The sequence below is a fragment of the Dromaius novaehollandiae genome, chromosome W, assembly GCF_036370855.1.
Source record: "Dromaius novaehollandiae isolate bDroNov1 chromosome W, bDroNov1.hap1, whole genome shotgun sequence".
NCBI lineage: Eukaryota > Metazoa > Chordata > Aves > Casuariiformes > Dromaiidae > Dromaius > Dromaius novaehollandiae.
The window spans coordinates 17,816,371-17,842,926 of record NC_088130.1 but is presented as its reverse complement, the minus strand read 5'-3'; the positions used below and the strand labels follow the sequence as shown (position 1 = coordinate 17,842,926).

The window sequence follows — 26,556 nt, the reverse complement described above, 5'->3', positions numbered from 1 at the left end:
TCAACATTAGAGCAGTAAACAGCAACTTTGCAGCAGCAGGTACAAATTTGGAACATACAGGTGATCCTTCCACACCTTCCCAGAGAATGGTCAGAACTGGATCAACTGCAAGCTTCATACTTTCAATAGAAAAAGGGGGGGGGGGGTGCTTTTAAGTACTTCATTACTTTCCTTAGCAAAAAGAAAAGCAAGTAAGATAAGAGGCAACTAGAAAAGATACACCTTGAAAACCTGATGGAAAATAAAAGCGAGTCCTCCAAAGAGGCTCTCCAGGCACTCAAATGAGGAGGAAAAAGGGGGGGGGGGGGTGGAAATAAAGACTTCTTCTTCCCTATCTCTTGGGAAATAGGGGACATGGAGGGAAAGAACAAGCAAAAAATTCCAAGAGCTCCATAGGCAGGATCACTTACATTTCATAATCATGAAAATTGCCCTTTTGGGGAGAAACACTCAGACACTTATTAAAAGAGCAACAGCATATAAATCTTAAATTGCAATGATTTCAAGTAGTAGCTTGCTCCTACAAGGTGAAATAGTCCTTTACATTATTTCATCCAGCTCAGTAATGCAAGAAACAGCAGCATTGGTTCCCATAACACCAGTACCTTTGATTGCTTTTACACATTTTTTTCTGCTATAGTTTATCAGATTATCACTATGCCATTAGAATGAGCTCCTTTTGGAATTTAAAATCTCATGTTACAGCAAACTGTCATATAGCAGAATTCAACTATACAAGAAGTGCCATTAGGGCAAACAAAGTTTAGGCAAACACTGTGTGGATCATATTAAAAAAAAAAAGAAAAACACCAAACAGTGTTTTTTCTAGGATTATATCCTAATTGCATAAAGCCTTACTGAGATAAGAGTTACTTTAAGTTTCTAAACACTCTTATTAGAGCTTGCTCCAAAGCAAAGTAACAGGTTTCCCCCCCACCCCAAGTCTCATCTGCCATTTGCCCTCAAAGGAGATTGTTTACAAATGGTATAAAACAAAGTGAGGCAAAGAACAGGAAAAGAGAAAAGTCTATATTCATCCTGCTTTCCCAGTAAGCTGACAGAGTCCAAGTTGAGCAGGAATTTGAAGACTCCTTTGTGGCTGATAGCCATTTCCAGTATGTCCAGCGTAGTTCTCCCATTTCTTTCCCTCATCGTTTCTGGTACGATTTGCTCATTTCTCTCAGATCCCCAAGAACGGCTCTGAATACTCCCTTTGACAGAGAAAGAGTTAGGGTATCTGATTCAAGTCAAGAAATCATGTTAAAGCTGCAAGGAAAGGACCATCCCATTTCATCCTCAATGTTACACAAACTTCTTGATAAGGCAATAGACATTCTAGCGTGTAGTTGCTCCTGCTAAAAACAGAAAGCTTCCTTAACAGTTTGGTTCCGTCTTTAGATCAAAATTACGATTTTACTTCACCTTCAACATCTTCAAAGTAGTTGCAGATTATAGCTTGTTACTGAAGCAAGGCTTGTTATAGTCAACTATCAGTTAAAAGTGCCTGTGCTGTCTTACTTTTAAGATCATTCCTATCTAGAGAGATGATCACTGTTTTGGGTGAGTAACATTTGCTGTTTATGTTTCTGGACTACAGTCAAACAGCAAAAGCTTCAATCTGCTACTCTGACTTGTGAAAATAACACCTCAAACCCAAACCAATGAGCACTTTCCTTTATTTGCCAGCCTCCAAAGAATTGCAACTTGTAACTGCGTAAGATATGCAAAGGTACACTTCACTCAAAGAAATAGGGAAAGCAGCTTTCAGATGTCTACAGTGATTTGCTAGAGTCCCAATTGCAGACCATGTTGTACAGCTAACATTTCACTGTGCTGTCCTGGAAAACTTGATATAATTGCTATATACACAATTTAAACACTGTACTCTTGAACTTCACTTGAGTCCTTATAGTAAAGTACCATATGCCTTCACACAGTTTCCATAAACGGAGGCAGACACAGGAACCTGTGACAGAATCTTAGTCCACTGGTATCTCCAGAGCCCCCTTCCAATAGCAAAGGGGTGCAATCATTTCACACCAAAAAGAAAAAAAAACAAATCAGTTTTTTGTGTAGACTCAGACTTTCTTTTTCCACAGCAACATAAAATTGGTCTCTTCACAGCTATACCAAAGCTACTTTGCGATACCATCATTCATGATAGCTCCTTCAAGCTAAAGCAGGAAAATCCTCAGGGTCATCAGGATTTGGAGCAACAATTTGCACCTATAAAGTGAGAAAGGAAGGTTTATAAAAATTGTATGCATTTCAAAAGCATCTGGCAGCTTTTTTTTTTTTTGCGCCCTGAAAAAGTTCAATTCTTCTAGTCATCCAAACTGAAGATTTATACCACTCACTTTCACAGAAATACTAAACACTTATCTCCGAAGTTATGACTACCACTATTGTTATGGTGTGAACATGTTTATAATGCTGGTATCCTGCCTGGGCAGAACCAGAAGATCTGCAACACTGAAGTTAAAAAAAAAAAAAAATAATAATAATAATAAAGCAAGTTAGCCTTTCAATCTCACCCATAACCCTGGTTTTTAGCAGAGTGCATTATTAGCCTTCTACATTCTAAGGCTGCTGCACATATTTGGATTGCAGTTTTAAAATCTGTGCTCCGATACCTTAAAAGAGCATCTTTCATTCAGATGAAGCAAACTGCATCAAATCACTTCCATACCATTTTTCAAGTTCCAAACTTTAATTAAAGCAAGTATTTTACTCAGACAAAAGTAAACTGAGACCTTGCATTATTGTGAAGAATAAAGATATTGTTTTTAAACAACCAAACGCATTCAGATCTTGTTCATTTTAAGAAAAAAGCCAGTGGAAGTTTGTTTGTCTGTTGTTTTTTTAAAATTAAACTATTTTCCATGGAATCAGTCAAATAGTCACTTCCGCTTACTTAGTAAACACTTATAACCTCCTGTGTCTTCGTTTATTGGGTCCCAGATTTACTGATTTCACTCTCAGTTAAAGTACTATCAGGGTATAGCTGATATTTCTTGTACAACATACAAGCCTTTAGTCATTTTAATTACTTCCCCATTTATATGAAAACTCATTGCAGAAACAAGTCTCCATTGCATCCCTTCCTCTGGTTACCATTAGAGCAAATAGTAATTTGACCTTTGAAAGTTATGTGTTCGTTATCTAAGCTGAACTGGAATTTAATTTTAAGTAACTCGATACGGGTCAGGAACTCAAAATAACCAGGCTAACATATTGTGAGGTAGGAATTAGAAATAATTCTGCTGTCACTAATGAAATCTATAATCTTGTACAAAGTAAAAGCAGCAAAAAAACAACAAAAAAACCCATTACCGCTACTTCTGGCCGAGGCCCTGTCTCCTCAACTCGTCTGCCACGACCACGACCACCTCGTGCTCCTCTTGATCCACGGCCAGGGCGAGGGAGACTCCCAAAATTAATATCCAGCTGAGATGTTATGTCATTCACTGCTCTTCGAAAGACATGAGAGTCATCTTCAAAGTCTTCTTTTTGCAACTAAAAAGAGCATCTAGTTAGAGCCTAAAACTTCCACATACAAACTTTCTCCCTCCCCAATACGCACACACTCATGTTGCAAACTAAGCAGCAGATTAGTCAAGATGACATCCAAAATAGGAGACAGACCTTAACTTACACAGGGTGTGAACAGAAGCAAGACAATCAGTTTCCCAGATGCCTGGGCTACTTCTTTGTTGTCTCAAATAGTGCTGAGGACAAAGTATTCTATACTAGCTCCATAATAACAAAGAAGTTTTCAGCAGTACGATCTGCAGGTTTTCTAAGGGACTAGAGAATCCGGCTTACGCTTCTTACTCCTACAACTATCTTGAAGTAATGGTTAGAAAGCCATACTAAAGCACAGTAACTACATTTAGCTACTAATTGATCTATTACTCTATTTGTCTGCAGCTACAAGATTATTACTGTTTTAAATCTGTGCGTCTGCAGGAGCTAGTGGATGCAAGACTATTCTCATCATTTCATTGAGTTATTTGCCAATATATATGTAAACTCATCCCATGCATTGATGAATTATTATTTGATGAGTTATTATTGTATACAATGTCTGAACTTGTCCATATTATGCAATTCCTGTACCTCTTGTTCTAAGTTCATTTCAATAAGGTCCCTTGGTACTGCCAGCTAAGAAAGTTTAGGAGCAAAAAGAATAAGCTTGCATGCGTTCTTCAGACACTTGCATATACTCTTCAGAGCCTGTGAAAGCTAGTCATGATTTTTCTTTCTTGGTGGGGAAAAAGGGAGATGGGGATGATGGTAATTGCAATCATGCTAAAAAGGACACGGGCAACTTCAGTATTAGAGTCAGTCCCCAGAAGTGCTCAACAATCAAAAGCGATTAAGACTTATAAAAAAAGCTGTAAGTTTGGATGTTAATATTAGAACTACACAAAGGATAAGATGTATATCGCACACATGCACGCAGACCTTAACCAAGGATCAAAACTCCATCATGCTAGGCTATGACTATGCAAATACTTCTGCAACCCCCAAAATTTAAACTCTAAGTAAGCAATAATCTATGAGTGAATCCTCCCCCCTTTCCCCAACACCTCCCAATCATATCAAAAAACTACAATTCCTCCCTGAAACATCAGTACCAGTGATATGGTGGAAAAAGAGTTTGGGAGAGGGTGGGGAAAAAAAGCACATGACTACGAAACAAGCTCTCCAGAGTTACTTCTAAGAAGCAAGACCCTAAAACTTCAAAAAAATTCTTCATATATTCCAAGTGCACAGTGAAAGCTGGGATCCAACAGAGATGAGAAACAGGACACTCAGCATCCAGACTAACAGATGCCAAAACCAGAATTTTCAATATATACATGCAAGTGTATACTGGCAAGTACTCTAAACATGATTCAAAGTTACGATACAAGAAGTATTTAGTACATCAAGTTTCTCTAGTGATGTTACCAGAGATCTACATAGGTGGCAGCAGCAAGGACATAAATTTTGTATTGCTAAACTTGAACTACAAGGTAGAACAATTTGAGATAAGTATTACTTGATATATTATATTTGCATTACATAAAATAGGGATGATGATTTGAGAGAAGAAAAATGAGTAGGTAATAAGTTTAAGGCAAGTTTGAGGGCACATATACGGTTACAGTAACAAAGCTTGAATACGAATTTCTAGCCTGCTCAGATTATACTAAAACAAGTAGAAAAAGAATAGAGGCAGTTTCCTAACCCTGGGCATAAAGCAGAGCTTACAGAATTCCTCAGGCAATGCTTACATCATCGCTATATTTTGACTTGTGAATCACCACTGCTTTGGAAGGAACAGTGGATTCTGGCTTCCGGATGTTGAATTCAGGCTTTGGTCGACTCTGTTGCTGAAGATTTTTCCACTCATCTAAGGTCATTTCTTGAACTACTTCTTCCATTGGCTCCCCTTCAGCAACTCTAAAGGTTTATAGTTGTAAAGTAAAAACCATTAGCTTGCAACATGCCCAGATGAACAAGAACACTAGTCTCTAAAGAAAGGATATCATATTGTAAGTTCAAGCACTCTGGATTCTTGACAGAGACAGTCTGTCTTTGATCTGGCATATTCTCGACCCTACTGTTTCACCAGTGGATCTACTCCTAACAAATACAGCCATAGTTATAAAAAACACCCACACATACATATACATATACCAAGCAGCTTAAACCGTCCCAACTACAAGGTTCTATTGACTGCAGAATGACAATATGAGATGGAGTCATGTTTCAGTACAGCTTCCAGTCCTCTAAAAAGAGCCAACAATATTTGGAAACTTCTAGATCATTATTAGTATGTCCTTTGTGAACTTCACAAGATTTTTTCCATGTCTTTTGTCAGATGCAGTAGAGTGCAAGGAGACAGAGTTTATCACCTGCCAAAAATAGACAGATTAACCCTGGTCCAAGTTCAAATTTGTCACACAAAACGCAATAATGCTGACATGATCTAGGAAAACATACTGAGCATGTCAGAGTCTGCTGCGTATATCTTTGAACTAAAGAAAAAAGGCTGCATGTCCAAGGCTGTATGTCTGTGTTCACAGATACACAGGATGAGACTAAAAATCTTTCTCCTCTTCCACCCATTGCTGCTTGACTATTCTTCCTGCCATTTTTCTGATGCTGACCATCGCTACCTTGCCCAGGACCAGCAGCTGCAGGTGTACCTTTTAAGGATACTTGCAGAAAGCTATTCCCTACCAAACGGGGTCAGATGCAGAGAGCACAACTCATTTCATCATCACATTTGTTTCTTATTATGGAACAAAATCAGGTACCATGAACTACAGGAAGCCTTCCAGTGATTAGTCCCAGATACTTGAGAAACTGTTTCTCTCTTCTTCTACCCCAAACTATTATGCATGGCAACAATAGTCGAAGATGGCTAAATATTTCACTAACACTATTTTCCCCCAGTTTATTTCCCTGGCTGGATCAGAGTTCACGTCTTCTTCTACCAAATCCTGAAGATTAAGAGTAGAATTTTCCAGTATAAATACACAGCTGATTAGATGCAAGTTTAGAAATTAGTTTTCATCATGGAGAGATGTAGAGACAAGTAACAATCAGTGAACTGTGCATTTTGTCTTTGAAGTGGTACTAGTACCCTAGGAGAACACACTCATTTGCTGGGAATGCTCTGTAAGAGCATAATAAGCCTCTGTAAAAGCAGACTTATTCTCTACTTGATCTTGCACAGAATTATCTTATTACCTGCCAACATTATATCATTTTCCTGAAGCACCCAGTATGTGACAGGTAGAAGCACAGAACTGAACTGAACAGTAAGAGAGCTTTAGTTTTGGTTTAATTCAGAATACAGTTTTAAATAAACTTAAAAAAAGACACAAGTCAAAAACATGCAAGTCCTGTACTATACGCCTACCCTCTAGCATGCCTTCATACCCTGTTATTCAAAAAGTTTCAGGTGTAAAAAACTGAAATCTAAGATGACTGGTAAACAGTCTGTAATTCCAAACTGACTAAGAAGATCTGACCCTATATTATTAGAAGGACTGTCACGAGAAAGGTAATCTCATTTACCGAGTTAAATGAAAAGGATGAAAGATGCAGCTACTTCTAGAAAAAGGACCAACAGATCCTGTTCCATGTGCAAAAGCATTAAGAACTGCTTGCACCCCAAGCACTTCCATTTGTCATCTTGAAGAGGAAGAAATCAGATAGTTTTAGGCCAACTATCTGAAGAGTCAATTCTGGGAATATTTTTTAGAAAAAAAACCAAAACTATTTTCAAGTATACAGGAAAAAAAACACCCTCATAAGAAAAGGGTTTTATCAAATCAGGCTGACTTCTTCCTAAAAACAAAGCAGCAGCCCCTTTGACAAAAGAGAATCAGTAATTCAGATATCTGAACTTCAGGGAAGGCTCTTGACCTTGCCTCCCATGAAATTCTCAACATGTTACAGAGTCAGTTTCAGACCTTGATGAGACCTGTAGGAAGATACAAAACTGGCTGCAACACATACATGGAAAGTAGCTATCAATCTTTTAATTTACAAAAGAAAAATATGTATTGGAGTGGAGCTTTAAGGCCAGCTTTGTTCAGTATTTGCAGTGTAAAAAGTAATGTTCACTGCATTTTCTATGGCACAAAGTTCAGGGAAGAAAAGGGCAATAGTGCATGTGTTGAAGATCACTGAGGCACTGACTGAGTGTTATGAGATCCTAAAGAGGCCAAATAAGCTGTTAAGAAAAATAATTTAAAAAAATAAAAACAGGATGCAAGTCCCAAGGACAAGCAGAAACACTCAGGCAAAAGTATTAGCTGCTCAAATACAAAATGAAGAACCATAAGCGAGGTAAAAGCTCTGAAGGAAATCCCCTTTGCACCCCCCAAAACATTACTGCAGGTAACTTAGTCAAGCCGAACTTTAAAATCAACAGCATTTGCCCTTTTTGAAACAGTGTAACATTATAAGGACATAAGTCAACAGGCGTTTTGCTTGGAACAGACATCATTGCCTAGTAGAGTAGAAGGATTATGCCAATGTCTCAGCTGAGTAATATATTCCAGCCAGTGCCAAGTGGGAACAGCTAAAGAGTTCAGATGAGAATAACAAGATTGATATGAGTTCCAAAATACATGACCTATAAGGAAAGTCTTTGAAGAGGAGCTGAGGAAGAAAAAAAGCCTAACATTAAAAACAACAAAAAAGTTTGCATATCCATGGTGATTAAGACAAGATTGGGGGGGGAGGGGAACACCACCACAGTAGCTTCTAATGCTAAAGGATAGAGAAACACTGAAAGAATCCAGGGACACTGAAAAACATCACTAGAGGACTTTAATAAGCAATCAGACAGGTATTAAGAGTGGTAGAATTATAGTTGGTCCTGCCTTGGGTCAGCAAGACCCCTTTCAGACCTAATTGCTTACGGTCACAGTACAACAGAGGACATTCTGTTATGTTGCAATCACAAGTGTTGTTTAAACAAGTATACATGTACCAAAAAACAACCATTCCTATTGCAAAGGAAGCGCTGGAGAACCTACACAGCAAATTTTTGGTTTCTCAACTTGAAAGTATGATTTGACCTTTACTTGAAAGAATGGTTTCAACTGCTAGGTTATTAGCATAAGAAAGTTGTTTTCGAACACTGAGAATCCAAGGGGAAACATCAATGGGAACCTATGTGTCATATTTTGGATAGAGACCCAACTGTAGCTAGTTATTTTGGGCACAGAATCTGCCTAGAAGTGCACTCTCTGCATTACCTTCCATCCTCTAACCCTATTCATTTTTAGTAACTGCTTATCGTGCATTTTCATTAATCAAGTTGATAAGCTCCTTGGCACACCAACAATCACGTTTACAAAATAGTGCCAAATACCTAAGTGTGGCCTCTAAACATGAGGAAGCTGCAATCACAACACAAATATACACCAAGATACCAAACTGGGAGCTTTTAGTAATGGTTCCTACTGCTTTGGTGTTTTTAATGGATGACTATAATCCTTAAATTATGCATTGTTTACTACGTATATCTTTCTTCCAAGAACTGTTCTGCATGAACACAGTAATATACAGAAATGAGGACCAAAAGAATGGCAGTCAGTTCCACTGCTCAGCTAATTTTCATGATATTAAAAGTACGGATGCTGGGGCTTTTTCTGATCATTTTTTTCCTATCACTTAGCTGCACAATGCTTTCTTGATGAAAACCGAATAACAATTGGCATGAGTCTTTCCTACTAAGTATCATTCACAGAAACCATGGCACTTAGTGCATTACAACCACCAGTTTAGGAAACTCTGAACTTACATAAGGTAAGATAAGATAAAGCTACAACACCACAAGTTAACTACAGAAGAAAAACACTGAGCCAAATACTTATAAAGATTTGGTCCAGTCTAAGGATAGCTTTATATCACTTTTAAAAAGGCAACAGATGGGTAAATAGGCCAGCAAACTTGAAGACAGATTTTTCAAAGCCTCCTATTAAATGACCTGAAGTACACATAGATCCACCTAAAAGAAGCAAGCTCCTGTGTCATCAGGAGATGGAAAGAAAACACCACAGAATAAATACTAACTCTGCAAATACCTTTGATAAGAAATTGATTAGACTGTGTCATACTGGAGAAAAAAAAAATATTCATTTGAAGTACCAGGCAACACAAATTTATTATTGTTTGGGCTGTGAAGACAATTCCAACAGAAACTCAAGCAGTCGTGAGGACAACTGAACTAATATTATTTTATACTTATTATTTGCAGGAAAAAAAAAAAAAGGCATGCAGTTTGGGGTGCTACAAAGAGCAGAGAGAGATGTTGTTGAAGAGTCAAGAGAATCTGAAGATCTTGGAAGTTATAACTTTGTTTATATTATGCAAGTATAAAAGAAACTGTTGTCCAGCAACACTTCACAAATGGAAGCTCAACAGCAGCAACGTGAACACAGTCCTAAAGGCAAGAGCCAGTAGTTTATAGAAATTTGCAGACATCTTTGTAGAGTTGCACTGAAGCTGGTCAGTACAACACCAGAAAACTGTACAGTATCTCCAGTCAGAGAGATTATTTCCAATTTCCAGGTATTTCTTTCCTTTTTAGAAACAGAAACAGTTATACCAGGGAGAAGAAAAAACAAAACAAAACAAAAAAACTCAAGTTTTTCATCTCTTATCTCAATACAAGCACACAACTGCAACTAAGCAGTAGAAGAGAAGTAGATTCCTTGAATCCTGGCAGTAGCTTAAAAACAAAACAAGCAAGAAAACCCACAAAATCTTGAGGGTCTAGAGAGAGCAGAAAGTAGCCCTGCTAGAAACTTTTGGTCATGTACGCCACCTGCCAGAAGACAGCAACTCTGGAGAGCAGGGGAACCTAAACAGAGAAGACCTTAAAATTCATTTTTAAGCATCTCATGCCTGAAAACTGTATTTCACCAGCTTCTGCCTTTAAGTATTAAAAGAATAAAAAAAACTAGTTCCACCTTGTTACAGAGTATTCCATACAGCCATCCCTAATTATATAGGCACTACTTAGCACAATATTCTTTCTTTAAAATAGAGTCACCAAGCTGACATTAACCTCAGGAGTAACTGCAATGAGGTATATGTAGTTTGCACTTATTTTGTATACAGATTTGAGATTCTTCAGGATATTTACAGCACTGAAATACTACACAGAAGTTTGTATGATATAGGTTACTTGCATTTTTTAATCCTACAGATTTCAGTGGACTACCCCTATACTAAGCTTCTTTAAAAAAAAAACATGAAAAGGAATAAAGCCATGCAGAACAGCTCACAGTCTGACTAAACACCTAGTTACCTTTGAGAAAGTGAAAAGAATTAAAGTCAGATGGCAGGTTCTGTTAGATGCTTTTGCCACTAAGTACACTTTTCATGTCCTGTGTTCCACATGGAACTGATATCAGGACACATTTACAAAGTGAGCTTGAGTTTCTGGCTATGATTTCAGCTACCATGAAGTGGAAACTCATACAAGCCTCTGAAATGCGTAATGGCATCGCAAGTTTTTTAAAAAGCTGAATAGCTATTTTAATATTTAGCTAAGTTAACCAGTACAGTGCAATTTTGACAGACTATCTACACTACCCATCTGATTTAAGCTAAACTAGAAACAGTTTTCTGGAAATGCAATAGCCCTCATTCAATTCCAGAGACAGATTTTTTTCCCTCATGTATAATAACTTTTAGCTGTAAGTTAATAATAAAAAAGTCAAAGTTAGATCAACTCAGTCTCTTAGAGGGTTGTACAGTTTGAACATAAAACAGGTTTTGTATGCTAGTCAGTACTATAACTTTTGAGTTTAAAAAAATGAACCAAGGCAACCAATAAATATAGCTGCACCACTAGGGGCAGGGGAAAAGTCTTCGGAACAACAAAAGAGAAAACAGACATATTTCACCCCCTTTCACAGTTTAAGGGACATGCACTGTAAGCAATTAACCTGTTCTTTGAAGTTTCTTACTTACACAGAATTGTCTAGTTACTTTTTCTTACGGCAAAATGTTTATTTGGTCTGAAGTAAATTATCTCATCTGAACACTGACAATAATGAATGCCAGAAGAGGAAGGGCAGATTTCTCTCTCATTTCCCATAATTTCAAGGCTCACTGCAAAAGCATTTACAGTAAATCTTTAAGCTCTATAGAGGCCCTTCATGAATGACAGACATTTGCATGGTATTAGTAATTCATCAATTACTGCCTTGAGAATTTATGTTAGTGTATTTTAAATGTGTTTGTATGATTGCACAGCTATCTCGAATACCTTTTTCTTATAGGGTACCTTAAGAAAAGCAGGACAGCTTTTACAGGTTACTCAAATTAAACAGGTAACCGACAATATGCAGGCCCCCTGGTAGTCATCGTTAAACCTTAGAAGTATAAGCATTACTGATCAACCAAATGCAATTTGAAGTTGTTTAAGTTAAACTAGACTTTCTGTATGTACAGACTACCAACACTTTGAAAGTTTCTACATTATTATTATGGCAGTGTTTAAATGCTTTAGAATTAGGGACTTATTTTGTTGAGTAATGCAGAAGTACAGAAAAAGCTTTTATATTTTCAAATATTTGCACTACCAAAATTTCCCAGTTCAGATTTCAAGAAGTGTACCTTCCAATACAGATCAAGGATATCAGTAACAGTTTTTTTCTTTGCATTTAGAAAGAAAATATTTTAGTCAGACTATACTTGTTCAGAGGTTCTCCTTCAGGTGCCCCTGGCTGCTCAGCTGTTTCTGCAGTCTCTTCCATTGGAGCAGTCTGTTCCATCTCACTAAAACAGTAAACAAAAAACACAAGAAGTCTTCATGGGTCACACTGGGGGAAAAAAAAAACTTGTAGATCAATACATCACATTTTTCAGGCATAATTTCTTGGGGTGGGGGGCAGGCAGAGGGGAGGAGGTGAATAAAATTCTGTGGTTTTAAGAAGGAATTTGATCTATTAAATAACTAGATGAGTGACTAAAAATGAGAAGTATTAGGAAAACTCTATTTCTATGTACTTCTATTCCCCCCCAAAAGAAGTGAAAAGCATGCATGAAGACAGTCTATTCCAAAGATGAAAACTAATGGCAATGCTTGATTACAGTACGCCGACTTTTGGTTTTGTGTATTTTATTTCCAACTATTAAAACAGAAAAATTCATACTTGATGTAGAAGTTCATATATTTTCTGTAACACTGACATTAGTTCACTGTCAAATAAGAGCAATGGCATACTTATTTTAATTACACTGATAAGCATACACTTCATAAAGTTAGTATCTTCTAGCTTTAATGCATCATTAAGCACAATTAAGGCACAACAGAGATGCATTTACAATTGTTTAGACAATCCCAATTAATGTCACTTCTACTAGATTCATCACATTACACAAGAAGGTATTGCTATCTCATAAGCCATGAAGCTGATGCTACTGAACTAAAAGTTTTAGGTGGGAGACAAAATAAGTAATCTTAGCTTTCTTGAACTTTATGAAGCTTACACAATCTTCCATGACACCCTAAAAAGTGTATTTACACACGTTTTGTACTGTTGGCCAGGTACTTTGTGTTAGCATATTTGCATAGCTGATTCCCATTTTGGAAAGCACCTAACCAATTTTTACTAAGAGATCAAAGTTGGTGCAGCCTTTCAGAAGAACTTGGAACATCAAAACCCAAAAAACTATTAGCCATGAAGGTTCTTTTTTTAAAAGAAAAAACCAAACTTTTAGCCAGATACGATTAAGAAATCTAGTATACACTGACAAAAATTGCCATGTTTGATTGCCTGAAATCATCTTTCTAAGTTATATACATGAAATTATATTTTTAAGCATGATTTTGTGAATGAATGCACATGTGGCCGAAGATCTTTGCTGAAAGCCAGAAGCTCCAACTTTTCTCTGTCCACAGAGAACTTCCATTTAAAAAGTGAAGCTTCATCAAAACTGGCTTGTGAAAAGTTGGTCTAGCCACATATCGGAACAAGTTACTTTCAAGTAACTTTTGAAAGCATATTTTGAGGTGCAAAGAATGGAAGAAAACTGAGATTTCTAGTGAGTTTTTGCAAGCCCAAATAGAAGCCAGTAAGAAAAATACAGAATTGAGGTTTTTAAAGAGGGGAAAAAAAAGAATCCAGCTGACTCTTAATAAACCTCCAGATTCTGTTGCTGATCTTTATACACTTTATAATGTATTTCAGTAGCATGGTCAATTAAATATTATCTCTAGAACTACGCTGAATTGCATTACAGCTTTGCCATCTATAATTTAGACACAATATGTAGGACTTAAGAAAATGGGACTGGATCTTATGCCCACTGACAAGGTTTCAGTTTTTAATTGGCATTGCAGCAATGTCAATAAACACCAGAGTCCCACTTACAAGAATATTTAGGGGACGGGAAAGGGTCATAATTTATTCCAGTTAAAAGATCTCTTAGTCCCAGTCAAGAAGATTTTGGCCCTCATTCAAGGAATGTCACCATGCTTTTGGCTACATTTCATCTCACCAGCACAAAGAAGGAGACAAGAGTTCAGAAGACTGTAAAATTATGCTCATCACAACAATTAATAAAAAGCAAGAGGAATAAAGCTTAAAATACCCATGAAACTTTGAAACCACGACCATATCCATTCCACAGAAAATGATGATCTATGGTGGGCACAAGTATATATTGTACCTCATATCATCTTTAACTGTTCCCCAGTTGCGAGCTCCACTTCCACCCTTTTTGTCGTCTGCTTTCATTCCTCTAGAGAGAGAAACAGTGTTTCTTAAGTTTAAGAGCTTTCCTTCCATTAGCGTCTCAAACTAAAACCAATAGTGACTTTTTGACAACTCACTTAGGTATAGAAGAAAGAACACTTAAAGATAAAGTGCCGAGTGTAGTATTTACTTGTATACTGCGTGAGAACGAACACATGAGAACACCTACGTTTTATCATTCCCGCTTTGTCTTTCAAATTCCCGTTTTCCTCTTTGGTCAAAGCCATCAAAACTTCTGTTTATTCCACCACCTCTTCCTCTGCCTCGCATTCCACCTCTTCCTCCTCCGCGTCCTCTTATTGGCCTTTCACGGTCAAATCTTTCAACTGGTCTAAAGAGAAGTTTTCTAGTCAGATTTTTGTTGTAGTTGTGTCATTAGAAATGCGCATAAAGTGAACACAAAGATGGAATTATTACATATAACAGGAATAGAAACTTCAGCTGTTTATTGAAAACAGTGATAACATTAGAAAAAATAAAATACTTTAAAAAGCATCATATCTTTGGTGACTTTATTAGGCAATAAGCCCACTATTCAAACCCATATTTATACACAGCTGCTAACGAGGTCTTTGGAAATTTAAAATACCAACTATTGTGATGGAAAGTAAGAACAGCCATGCTCTTAAGAGTTCAGATGGAATTATTCTGTTACCTACAGAGAAAGCAAAAAGGACTCATTATTCAAGTAGTAGGCGTATGACAAATGTATATTTTGAGTTTGAACTGTAAGATCTGTTCTAATTTGAATCTGCACATGTTCTGAAGAACTTGGAGTTATGAGAATTCAAAAATAGAATTTGTCTTGCAGACTAAGGGTTAAGTTTCCAGATGTTCACACTTTTGTTAAGTGTTAGAAATACAACACAACACTAAAAGCAGCTCCAAATCAATCTGCAGGGAAGCTGAAGTTACGGCTCTGACAGATGTGAACTGGCTCAGTAATCTCACACCAAATTACGCACTATAATGCAACTATGCCTTCAAATCACCTCTGGCTACTAGGTGTTCAAGAAGTTCAAAGTCTTTCCCTTCCCACCTCTGTGCAGACCCCTGACGAGGCACCTTGCACCTCCTTAGATGATACATACTTTTCTACTGTGAATTCCGCTTGTCTTTCAGTTTCATAGGAACGGTATTCCCTGAAAGAGGGTCTCCATTCAGATTTGTCTTGTTTTATTTCTGCTCCCCTGTTGTCATTCCATCCTTGCTGTTCTCCCCGTTTAGGAGCTCGCTTCTGGCCTGCACACACAGACGAAAATTACTAAGTTTAAAATAATCCACATTAATCAACTGAACTGCAGTTAAACTACAGACTGAAGTGAGTTGACTGGACCTTACAGCCTGCTCCTTTACCCGCTCCAATCCTGAGTCCACCAAAATATCAGAAGCACATAGTTAATGTTACCACAAACGCTGTCTGTTTCAAATACAGCTACTTACTTTCCCTTCTGTATGGATGAGCGTGTCTCAGGCAGACATTCAGCTGGTATAGACACAGTTCAGCCATTTCCAAAAATATCAAGCTAGAGGAAAATCTCATTTTGCTCACAGACATAGAAAAGGAGAACAAAAACTGTTTCTGCTATGTTGTCTCAAAGAGCTTGCTAGCATACTACAGAACAAAACAGAGAAGCTTGGCTGGAAGATACGAATTGCAAGACTGCTGCAGGAACAATGAAGAGAAGAGCGAAAGATGAAGGTAGTTACAGACAGGCATTAGTTCTTGATCATCAGACAACACACTTCCTGCTAGATGGACTGAATTTAGAAGCTGAGCCTACACTTCTCTACTTCAAGCTCACAGCTTATGAAATCCAACAACAAAACGGGGGTCACCTTCTTCTCTTCCTGCTCTAGGGAGAAGGGAACCATTTACTAACACTATGAGTCACTGAGTTTAACTAGCAGAAACCCATACAGTAAGTACAAGGGCTCCAGCACTACTAATTAATTCTAGAATATCAAAGTAGTCCAAGATGAAATTTAAGCATTTTTGCTTTTTCTTTTGTTCAGCTGTCGTTGTGGTTGAAGAGGAGGTTGTGGGTGTGGGGAAGGGGAACTGCATGTTAGAAAACAGAATAAATTAATGTTATCCATTCGACCCATGTACATCCAGCATAAGAATAAAGTTCATTATACGCTTCCTTCTCCACTTTCCTAAATTCTCTGCTCTATTTAGGACAAAGTTCTCTGGAAGGAAGCAAGCCTTTCATCTATTAGACCCCAAACTTACACTGTTGATTGCAGAAGTTTTAGGTTTAAGCGAATCAGGCAAGGAACTGCAGCAACAGAAACTCTGATCTCAGCTCAGTGAGACTGAGCTCTTCCTTCCACAAGGAGTACCCATGCAATGCTGAGGAAGTTTCTGCATTCAGGTTAGTGGATACATGACAGGCCTGCCTACTGTGCCTCAGTTTCTAGTACATAGAAAGGAAAAAAACCTACTCTGTGTCACAATATTAAGATGCAAATGAATTCATAGCTCTGTAAGGAGGGTGGGAAGGGGGAGGGAGACTTCTGTTCAAACAGGTGGCAAGCATAAAGGTCTGACCTCACTGTCTGAAAGAAAACTTTGGAGAACTATCAACTCAGTGATGGTAAATAAAGGTTTTTGTTATGCAGTAAGGACAACCATATTTGTATGTAGAAGACAGTTTAATTTGCATTGCACAGGCAACCCTAATTTTGGTGTTCTTTAAATTGCAAACCATCTTATATAGTATATTCTGACAACTGTGTTTTCTCAAGGTTTAGAGTTCCTCATTCCTTACACAACAGCAACTGTACTTGCCTCCTAAAAATTAAGATGTAAAATCTGAATAAAGAACAACTTTGAAATTAGCCTCAGATAAAGCTCTTCAAGTTCGAATGCTTTAATAAAAAGCAAAATTATAAATACAGAACAAAGTAATTCAAATGTATGTAAGCTTATTGCAGTGCTGTTTGGAAAAACAGTCCACTGTATACACACTCCAGTTGTATCACCTATTGTACAAGTGTCACTTCTAAATCAGGAATCTTGCTATGCATAGGCAGTAGAGAGACTCCTTTTGATCTCATTTTTGATACCTTATGGATCTGAATGGGGAACTGCAACACAAGGGCGCATTGTTATTTATTTTTTGAGCCTCTCACTGCCTATCAGAAACATCAGTTGTTCCAAATAGAGTAACTTAACAAGAACGCAGTAGTCAGAAATCACCTTCCCTGCATACTTAACATTAACCTCAATTTCACCCAGATATTCAGAGAACTCCTTAGCAGTAGCAAAGCAATGCCAAAATAACGAAGATGCAAAAGTAATTTTAAAGGAGACAATCACAGGTTCTGTTAGCAACTACCCCTTAGAAGTACTTCAAAAAAAAAAAAAAAAAAAAAAAAAAAAGAAGAAGAAGAAATAAAAGACTTCTTACCATACATGCCAGTGTAGCACATTTCACTAGCACTGACTGTGCTAGACAAAGTAGCCAGCTCTACTGATTTCAATGTAAGGCTATTTCACTTTGATTCTAACAGATGGCTGTAATTGCTGCAGACACTGAAGATGAATTTTAAATACCAAAGATTAATTGGGATACTTACAACCCATATGAAAATATTTTTTAAATGTGTTTGACAGACGCACAGCAGTGGCTTAAAAGTGTACAACTGTAGCAACCACACCTCTCTAACAAACAGCAGGGCAGAAACTTGTGACCTCTTGTGAATCAGTACAAATACAACACAACTTTCAGCTCAGCATATATGGGCAAAGCAAACTTGGGTTTGGCAGTACTGACAGCATAAGCTATTCATTTTTAATCTTCTGCCATACGCCTGTCACAATGATGACCCATTTTTAAGTAGCTGAAGGGCCACCTACCCTTTTTTGGGGGTGGGGGTGGGAGGGGGATAAAAACAACAGCAGTCTTGTATAGTGCTGCCACGATGGTTTTCCTTTACAATGAAAGAATTGGGCTAAGCCTTGAACCTTCATTACTTACTTCTAATGTACTCCAATTTTGTCCATTTGTTCACATATACAGAATAGTAGACAGGCTTCCTTCAAAACTTGGAAACAGCTCAAGAGTTTTGCAGACCACCTACCTGAGGTCTTACAAACACCATGCTGGAAAACTGTAGATTGCTCTTCTCTAATTACCAAGCTTAGCCTCTATTTAAGGTGTTTTTCACATGTCTTCCAGTTGCATCAGCATTAAGCTGAAGAGGTCACCCTTGCTCACCTCACCACTACTCTCCTGGGAAGTTCCTGCACCAGTCTAGTCTATCAGCTGAGCTGCCCATCACTTCACTTTCTGAACTGATGAATCAGAACAATTCTCATGCTTACACTGTTTCAACAAACCTAGCTTTTTTCCAGCAGAGATAGCCAAGCCATAGACAGAATGACTCCTGTAGATAGTAAAATTACCAGGTACTAGAAGGAGACATTGTCAGTTAGTGACAGAAAAAAATCATTTTATCAACTATTGCTAAAACTCTACATCCTACAGAGCTAGAATACTTCAATAATTTTCATTTTGTCACAGTAATACTTCACTATCAGTATTATTTTAGCCTTTATTGCAGCATTTAGGCAGGGAGACTTTCTAGAAAGTGTTTTTAAGAAGTCCATTTCACCAAATTCTCAACTGGGAAAGCAGGAATGCTATTTCTAAGAACTTGCAGTGTCTAGTTCCCTGCCACTAGACATCTATGTATTAACAAAAGGATTTAAAACAACTCAGCAAATTCTGGCTGCCTTTTGAGTCTTTTCCTCTAGCTTTCACCCAGAGTTTCTCTATCCATAACAAAAAAGTAGAATTCTTCCTGGGGAAGAAACATTTTTCTAGTTTTTGTGGGCTACTCACGGATCCCTGCTGAGACATAGCGCACTCACCATTTTTTTCTTCTTAAGGGAAAAGGCAGGAAATCAGCAGCAGGCTCACTGTTTTCCATTAGCCAAACACCAAAAAGCTCAACTTGCAATTGCTATCAGTCACCACAAGCTACAGCAGAAACGTTGTTCTGACTCCCCCATTCCCTTATCCAAGGAGCATGCAGGTGATGGCAGCAGTTCGCATGCAACTCATGGGCTGAAGGAGATTACTGCTGAAAAGAACACCAAATTCTTGTATTCAGACCCAAAATCCAGCTGACAATGCTGTATCAGTGTTTTATGGATTCTCATAAGCTTGAGACTAACTCATTCCACTAAAAAGCTGATATTCAAACCTAGTTAGAAAATTGCATCGATACTTTGTTTCCACAGACACAGCTGTAAACGAGGAAGTACCAAACTAAGTTATTTTGTATGACCTAAGTAACATACACTGGAACGGAACAAAGACACATGTTTTGACTCATTTAGGGTGAATATTAGAGCAACCATAGCAGACCAGACTGAAGATTTATGTATTTTATAGCAAAATAAAATTAGCGAAAGAAAACAATGGCCAAACACTTCCTGACTTCTAGCAATCTACACTTTTTTTTTTTTTTTTTTTTTTTTTTTTTTTTTTGGGAGCACTAGTTTTATGGAGGGACAGGCCCACAGAAGGGCTGACACATTTTTACTGGGATTTCTCTGAACAGATACATACTTTTGTCATCGTCCTACAGCAAGAACTGACACAGGTCAGTTACATTCTACAGAAAAAGCATTCCTTCTCCTTAATTTACAAAAATCTGTCTGAACTGATATCCCTTTACTTCTGTATAATAAGAAACAGTAAATAAATGTTCTGTCTTCTTTAAGTCCTACCTGCAGTTCTAGATATGCTTCTATTGTACCCTCACACAACTCTCTGCAGAAGAAAAGCCTCAGTTTAATTTCTCCCAATACATAAATGATTCTGTAACTTTGATCAGGCTTGTCACTCATTTGTGTACCTTTTCTAGTTTTAATACCTTTCTGAAGCAACCAAAAGAGCACACACTCTTCAAGATGCAGAAACACCAGATTCACTCAAAAGGTATAAAAATTCTGTTTTCCTTTCTAGTACTGTTTCAGTAATTCCTAACACTGTTTAACTTTTAGACTGCAACTGGAAATAGACCTGCTCTTTTAATACTATCAGTCCTAATCAAACTCCTGTAGTTCAGGAAAGATAGCTTAGAAAAGTCTTTTATGGTACAAACAGCTAGCAACGTTACACCCCCATCTCCATGGGCATTCTCCCACACATATTACTTTACATTTGCTGATACTGAATTTCATTTGTCATTTTATAGCTCATTCACAACATATACTGCAACATCACTTAGCAGCTCTTGGCTATTTTAGTTCACTCAGCTAAATTACCTTGTAACAGCAAATCTCACTGGTCATTTATTATTTATCCCTTTTACAGATCTTTTTGCAATTTCCCACCCATATAAACACAAAATAAAGAATTCAGATTGGATTTTAAATTTTTCATTTCCACACAAGTTTCAAATGCCTTGTGGATATCCAAGCAAACTAACAGCAGCACATTCATTGGTCCTAAAATTAAATCTCTCTTTTCACTTATTCTAAGAGACCCGTCAGCCCTCAGCTTTCAGCTTAACAGCTCATTTTTAATGAAGTAGTCTGTGCCTCAAGAAACAATTTAATGGAAGTTCTGAAGAGAAAGAACAAAAACAGAAATACTGCTCTGCTTGCTCTGGAATGATAGCAAGTGGAGAAATGACACTGTCATTCAAGGATCCCTGTCATTAATGAAGGCTCCATGGAAGGATGCTACTTCATTAGCATTTCAGTAACACAGTAATATGTATATGGTTAACATATCTTACTTTAAAATGGCGTAACTGTAAATATTAAAAATGGTTCTCACCCACAGGCACTTTTTATTTGGGGATTAGAATATAGCAGATTTAAGACTGCATGGACAATCTTAGCTCTTCCCCTAGGTATAAGTCCATGTGATTTTAATTCCAACCTTCTTGATTTTAATTCTAACCTTGAAGTGTTTAATTTTGTGAACTAAAACATGGGCATGGCTAATTAAATGATTTGCAAATTAATACTACTGTCTCTCAAAACACAAAAAACAGGCTTCAGCTATTTCATGCTACACATCAAAGACAGCTAAATGGGGCTAGAATCTACTTTGTGATATTTTGTTTCCGTGTGTACCAGTACTCAATTACAGAACTGCCTAAGCAGCTTCCTCCTGGACAACCCTTATGACCGTGTTTCTGAAAGAACCATACTCAAATTATTTAAAGAACATGAGAACTGCAGTCAGCTAAAATTCCTCAGAAGCATTCCATGCCATATTGACCTAAAACAGTAACTAAAAATACAGTCAGATAATATTCAGGAAATACATCTAAATGTTACATGATTTGTCAAATGTACATGAAAGAAGAAAACCTTTTAGAGGCATTAGCAACAAAGGTTTAGAGATTTCCACTGAACAGAGCTTATTACTGCATACTCAACAAATTTAATTTGCCTGGACTGGTGAAGAATGCAAGCTCTGCAACTGGGCCTTTTGAATAAAGAGCTGGCAAATGCAGTTTGCTAAGAGTGAACTGAGTTAATGTTAAGGGATGCAATTACAAGAGCTGTAATACCTACAAACAGCCTTTACCCTAATCCTCTGTCTCAGTTTAAGAATGACAAAATGAGAAAAATCAGTAAAAAAGAGAAATAAATAAATCATGATGGCCAAAAAGTAGGTTTAATATATTTGGTAGACTATGAAATAAGGATTTTTTTTTTTTTAAGAAAGATTTAAAAAAAAAAAAAAGTCTTACCATTGCATTAATTCACAATAGTTTGGATCCTAAGGGTTTAAGTACTGAATTACCTGGTAAAGTCAATTTCAGAGACTTGTTTCAAATTTGAACAATTTCCAGAAATTAAGTAAAAACTCTTCTGGAAGTGACAGTCATGAACCAAATAAAAATGAAGACATCGGCTTACAGTGTTTTGTAAAGACACCTCCCATTTTAACGTCAAAATGTAACACTAAAGAAAAAAGGTCTCTCAGTACTTCAAAGCCTTACATTTATTAGAAGTTTGAAATTATACAGAAGGTCTAGGCTTGCTTCAAGTCTTTAAGTAAAGACTATTTTGTTCAGATTTAGTAGGTTCAAGGAATAATACAATAATGAAAAAGTAAAATAAACTTTTAACAACATTTTTGCAGCCCAGACAAGCAACATATCCCAGTAATTGGATAAAAGTAGTACAATGCAGACTGAATTTTGTCATTTTAATCATAAAACCAGAATCTGCTTCAGCTGTTCAGATGCTCCTGTATGGCATTTAATTCCTAATTAGCGAAATGAAATTAGAGGAAGTTGTACCCTAAATCTGACAGCTTTAAAAAAAATAATAATAATGAGAGACAGGAAACAAACAAGATCTTTCAGTCCATTTAGTTTTTCAGGTCTGGTCAATTTAATGAATATTATTTATCCCTCAAATAAAGGGCCACACTTCCAGTGACGTGGCCATCATTAGAGGCTTTATGGCCAAGTTCAACTGGTGAGAGGAATTTACTGACTGGTTACTTATTCTCACCCATTAACCTGACAGCTGCCAGAGTCTTTTATTGTATCCAAAAGTTCTCAAGTTGAATCCTGTATACCAAGTCTCACAACACTGCATGACCCAAATAAAATGCCGTTTCCCCCCTTCCAAAAACCTAGATTTCTTTTTTCCTCTGCCCATCACTTGCTTTATATTTGTCAGCTATGCTATCACTGAATGTGCACTAAGCCAGATGGCATTATCTCAGCAAGCTTGTCCCAAAAGAGGAGTTGGGCCTGCAGCAAGAGCACATCAAGAGCAAGAGCGCACAGGCAGGCCCAAGTCCCAACTCTCTACCCTAGTTTATCATCCTGAGCACTGTACAGTTACAATCCTTACTTCACAACAAGCCAAAGATGCATACACAGGAGCACACAAAATCCAGGAAAGTCTCTCTGAAGAAGGAAGTGCAATATTTTTTCAGAGCAAACATCAGTTCTTCTTAAACCAGATCTTAAAGCCTCCTATAAGTCAGCATTCTTTTTCCCATCCTAAATTAGCAGGAAATGAGAACAAGGTGCACACACTTGATGCCTCTGCATGGAGAAACTGGGTTCCCTGACATCAAAGTAACAGAAAATAATCAAAGACAGTTCACAGGGTTACTGAAGACACTGTTTTACACTGAATTATGCCCAGAATCTACAAGCCAAAGATGTCCATGGACAAGTAGGAGGTAAAAAGTTCTTAATCTATTCCTATGGACCAGCAGGCTACTAGTAATAGCCACTACTTGCTCTAGAGCTTTCAAATCAAAACTTAAAATTTGCTGTTCACTGAACAGGCTCCTTTGCCTTATGTTGATAACCAAAGGAAAGCATTCTTAAAATAAGCCAGTTACTAATGTGAATAATGGTCTTCTAGACGGAGATCTAGAAGTCGCATAGGAATCTCAGAAGATTATAGTTTTAGACAACTGTTTGGAAATGCCTACTTGTAAGATCATCCTCTACAAAGATGGTCATTAATTAGTGCATATTTGGCATTGAAGAGTCTCTGATCCACAACATAAATAACTGCTTTTGGGTAGTACAAGATTTTAAATCTAACTAATGGAGTTGGTAGCACTGGCAATGCCTTAATGAAGCAACAATGCTGATGCGAGGAGCACATGACTATGGACAATACTTTTGTATAAAGTATTAAAATATGTGGTTCAGTTGTTACTTTGAACCTAACAGAAGCGGCTGCGCTGAGCAGTTCTATACTTAATACTACAGGAGGAAATGAAAACCTAATGCTGTTAGTTTCATTGCAATTTTACCTAGCAAGAGACTGGGAATTCACCTGAATTCAAGCAGAGAACTAGTCTTCCGTGCAAAGTTTCTCAACATTAGGCAGTCATCAGCCAGCTTTTGTATACTACTTCAGATTTTGTCTCAAATCCAGCAACATGAAGCTCAACACCAGTTTTTTAAAAGAAATGAAACAGCCAAAGGGGATGGGGGATCCAAGCCCTACAAATGCAAGATATAGCCCAGCAGAATGTTCAGCTGCAAAGATGACACTTCCAGACATTTTGAGATAAAAGCAGAACGGTCAGACTTACCACAACAAAACTGGCTTCAAGCATCAAAACCTAGCAGCTGACAAGCAAATTAGACCACTCCTGAACATTACGCTAAAGAATTCACCCAGGAAATAACGAACTTTTATTTAAAAAAGCAGATACTAATGCAAGTTTAAGACAAACTGAGCAAAGATCCCAGTCCACGCTATAACCTTGAAGAACCTGGGGTGCTATAAAAGCCACAAAGATACCAAGAAAGCAAGGTTAGAAGGCTCAAACCACTGAAGGAAGATGGCCAAAATGCTAAATGTTGAAATGTACCAAGAAGGGTGTCAAAATAGCAGTTAAACAATAGATGCCACAGTGGAACTGTTAGTACCAACACAACAAGATGTTTTTTCATTTATCTCTTACAATTATTTCTAAACTTTTAATTTCAACATCTAGAGGCCTGTTTCCCCTTTAAAGCCTTTTGGGTCCATCAAAACTCTGCAAGAGTAAGTCTGAAGTACAGTCACCCAAAGCAACACTTTGATTATCACTCATTTCCTCAAATGGACTTTCAGGTATGCGTTTACCACAGAAAATCCTGGGGCTTTTCAGTACTGTGCGAGTCCAAATATAAAGGCTTTCGGGCTTCAGAAAACTGCAGGAACACCGCTTGTTCCTCCTCACATCAGGGTCTTGAAGCAGTGAACTCCATCACAGAGCGAGGCAAAAGGGGGTGGGGGGGCAGCGAGAGGCTCACCTGGAAATAAGGAGAGCACACCCACACGCCTCTCTCCGGAGCCGCAGCTCCCGAGCGGCTGGAGGAGCTTGTGCTTGAGCATAGGTAAATGGAGTTACAAGAGTAACTCCTGAGCGTTACTCGTAGGTGCGCTACCTTCCTCCGAAGGGCGCAGACTTAGCACATTCCCACAGCTCGGCGGGCTCCGGCATTTCCCCGGCTCACTCTCAGAAACGCCGATCTGATTCCCGACAGCAGTCAGCTAAATTTACCACCGAGGCCATCACCGGCGGCATCACCCGCTCCGCTGTGTCAAGGCCAGAACGCATACTACCCCTCCCCCCCCCCCCCAAAAAAAAACCCCTCGGAGAAGACCCAGAACCGCCGCGGCGCGCGCCCTAGGTGCTGCCCGCGCTCCAGCCGCGTCTCGCGGCGCCCAACGGCCGGCGCCGCCCGCCCCCTCCCCCGGCGCGGGGCCGCCGTACCGGGCTGCGGCGGCGCCCCGGGCGTGGGGGGGCTGTCGGGCTGCTTGCGCTCCTTCTGGGACTCCCTCTTGGGGGCGCCGGCCCTGCCGCTGGGGCCGGCCCTCCGGGCGGCCGCCGCCGCCGCCGCCTCATCGCGCTTCTTGCGCTGCTGCTGGCGGCGCTCGGCCTCGCGGAGGATGTCGAAGGGGTCGGACTCGTCGTCCAGCAGCTGGTAGAAGCGGTTGGCGACGGCGCAGCCGAAGCTCTCCTGCATGACGGCGGCCACCGGGCTGCCCACCACCCCCTTCATCATCGCCGCGGCCGCCCCCCGGGCTCCCGGCGCTGCGGCGGCTCCCGGCGCTGCCACTGCGCAGGGCTAAACCAACCCGCACCGCGGGGGGGGAGGGGGCGCTCGGGAACGGCCGCCGCGCCGCTCCCGGCTCAGCGCCGCCCAGCCCGCCGCGCCATCGCCGCTCGCCTCGCCCCCTCTCGAGCCCCGGCAGCCAATGGGCGCGCGGCAGCTCCCAGCCGCCCGAAGCCGCCACCTATCCACGATGCCGGCCCCACCCACCACCAAAACGCTACGACCAATGCTAAACAATGGCAAGTGCAAGCAACCAATCGCAGCGCTGGCCTCCGCCCCGCCCCTGAGCTGGGGCTGCAGCGCATATTCAATAATGGCCCGCCGACCAACGCGGGCTGCCGCCAGCGCCGCCTGCGCGCAACCAAATGAATTATTCATGAAGCTATGAATTATTCATGCATCACCCACGCCCCGCCCCGCCCCGCCCCGCCCGCCCTCCCTCCCTCCCTCCCTCCCTCCCCGGCGCCCCTCGGCCCGGGGCTCCCGCGGCGCTGCAACGCCGCTTCCGCGGCCCCGCGCCGCGCTGCGCTGCGCTGCGCGTGCTAAAGGCGACGGTGCCAGCAAGTGCAGCGGCGGGGTGAAGCCCAGGCATCCGCAGTGCATTAATTGATCAGTTTTTCTTGACACAACGATCCCCGAGACTGGCAAACGTACAGAGCCGGGGAATGAGGACACGCTATCATTACTC

General features: G+C 39.3%; 1 protein-coding gene across 2 annotated transcripts; it reads right to left on the bottom strand.

Annotated features, from left to right (window-relative positions):
• Positions 1–1,659: 1,659 nt before the first annotated feature.
• LOC112978769 (intracellular hyaluronan-binding protein 4) lies at positions 1,660–25,997 on the bottom strand. Of its 2 annotated transcripts, XM_064500855.1 has the most exons (8): positions 25,526–25,996; positions 15,383–15,533; positions 14,461–14,622; positions 14,206–14,277; positions 12,226–12,309; positions 5,283–5,451; positions 3,334–3,516; positions 1,660–2,226 (listed from the first exon to the last, which is right to left on the bottom strand). In XM_064500855.1, the coding sequence occupies exons 1-8, from the start codon at positions 25,815–25,817 to the stop codon at positions 2,170–2,172; spliced, it is 1,170 nt and encodes a 389-aa protein (XP_064356925.1). In that variant the 5' UTR covers positions 25,818–25,996; the 3' UTR covers positions 1,660–2,169. The 2 variants fall into 2 exon arrangements, with proteins under 2 accessions (XP_064356925.1, XP_064356926.1); XM_064500856.1 differs by lacking the exon at positions 14,206–14,277 and having other exon boundaries at positions 25,526–25,997.
• Between the last annotated feature and the right edge of the window lie 559 nt (positions 25,998–26,556).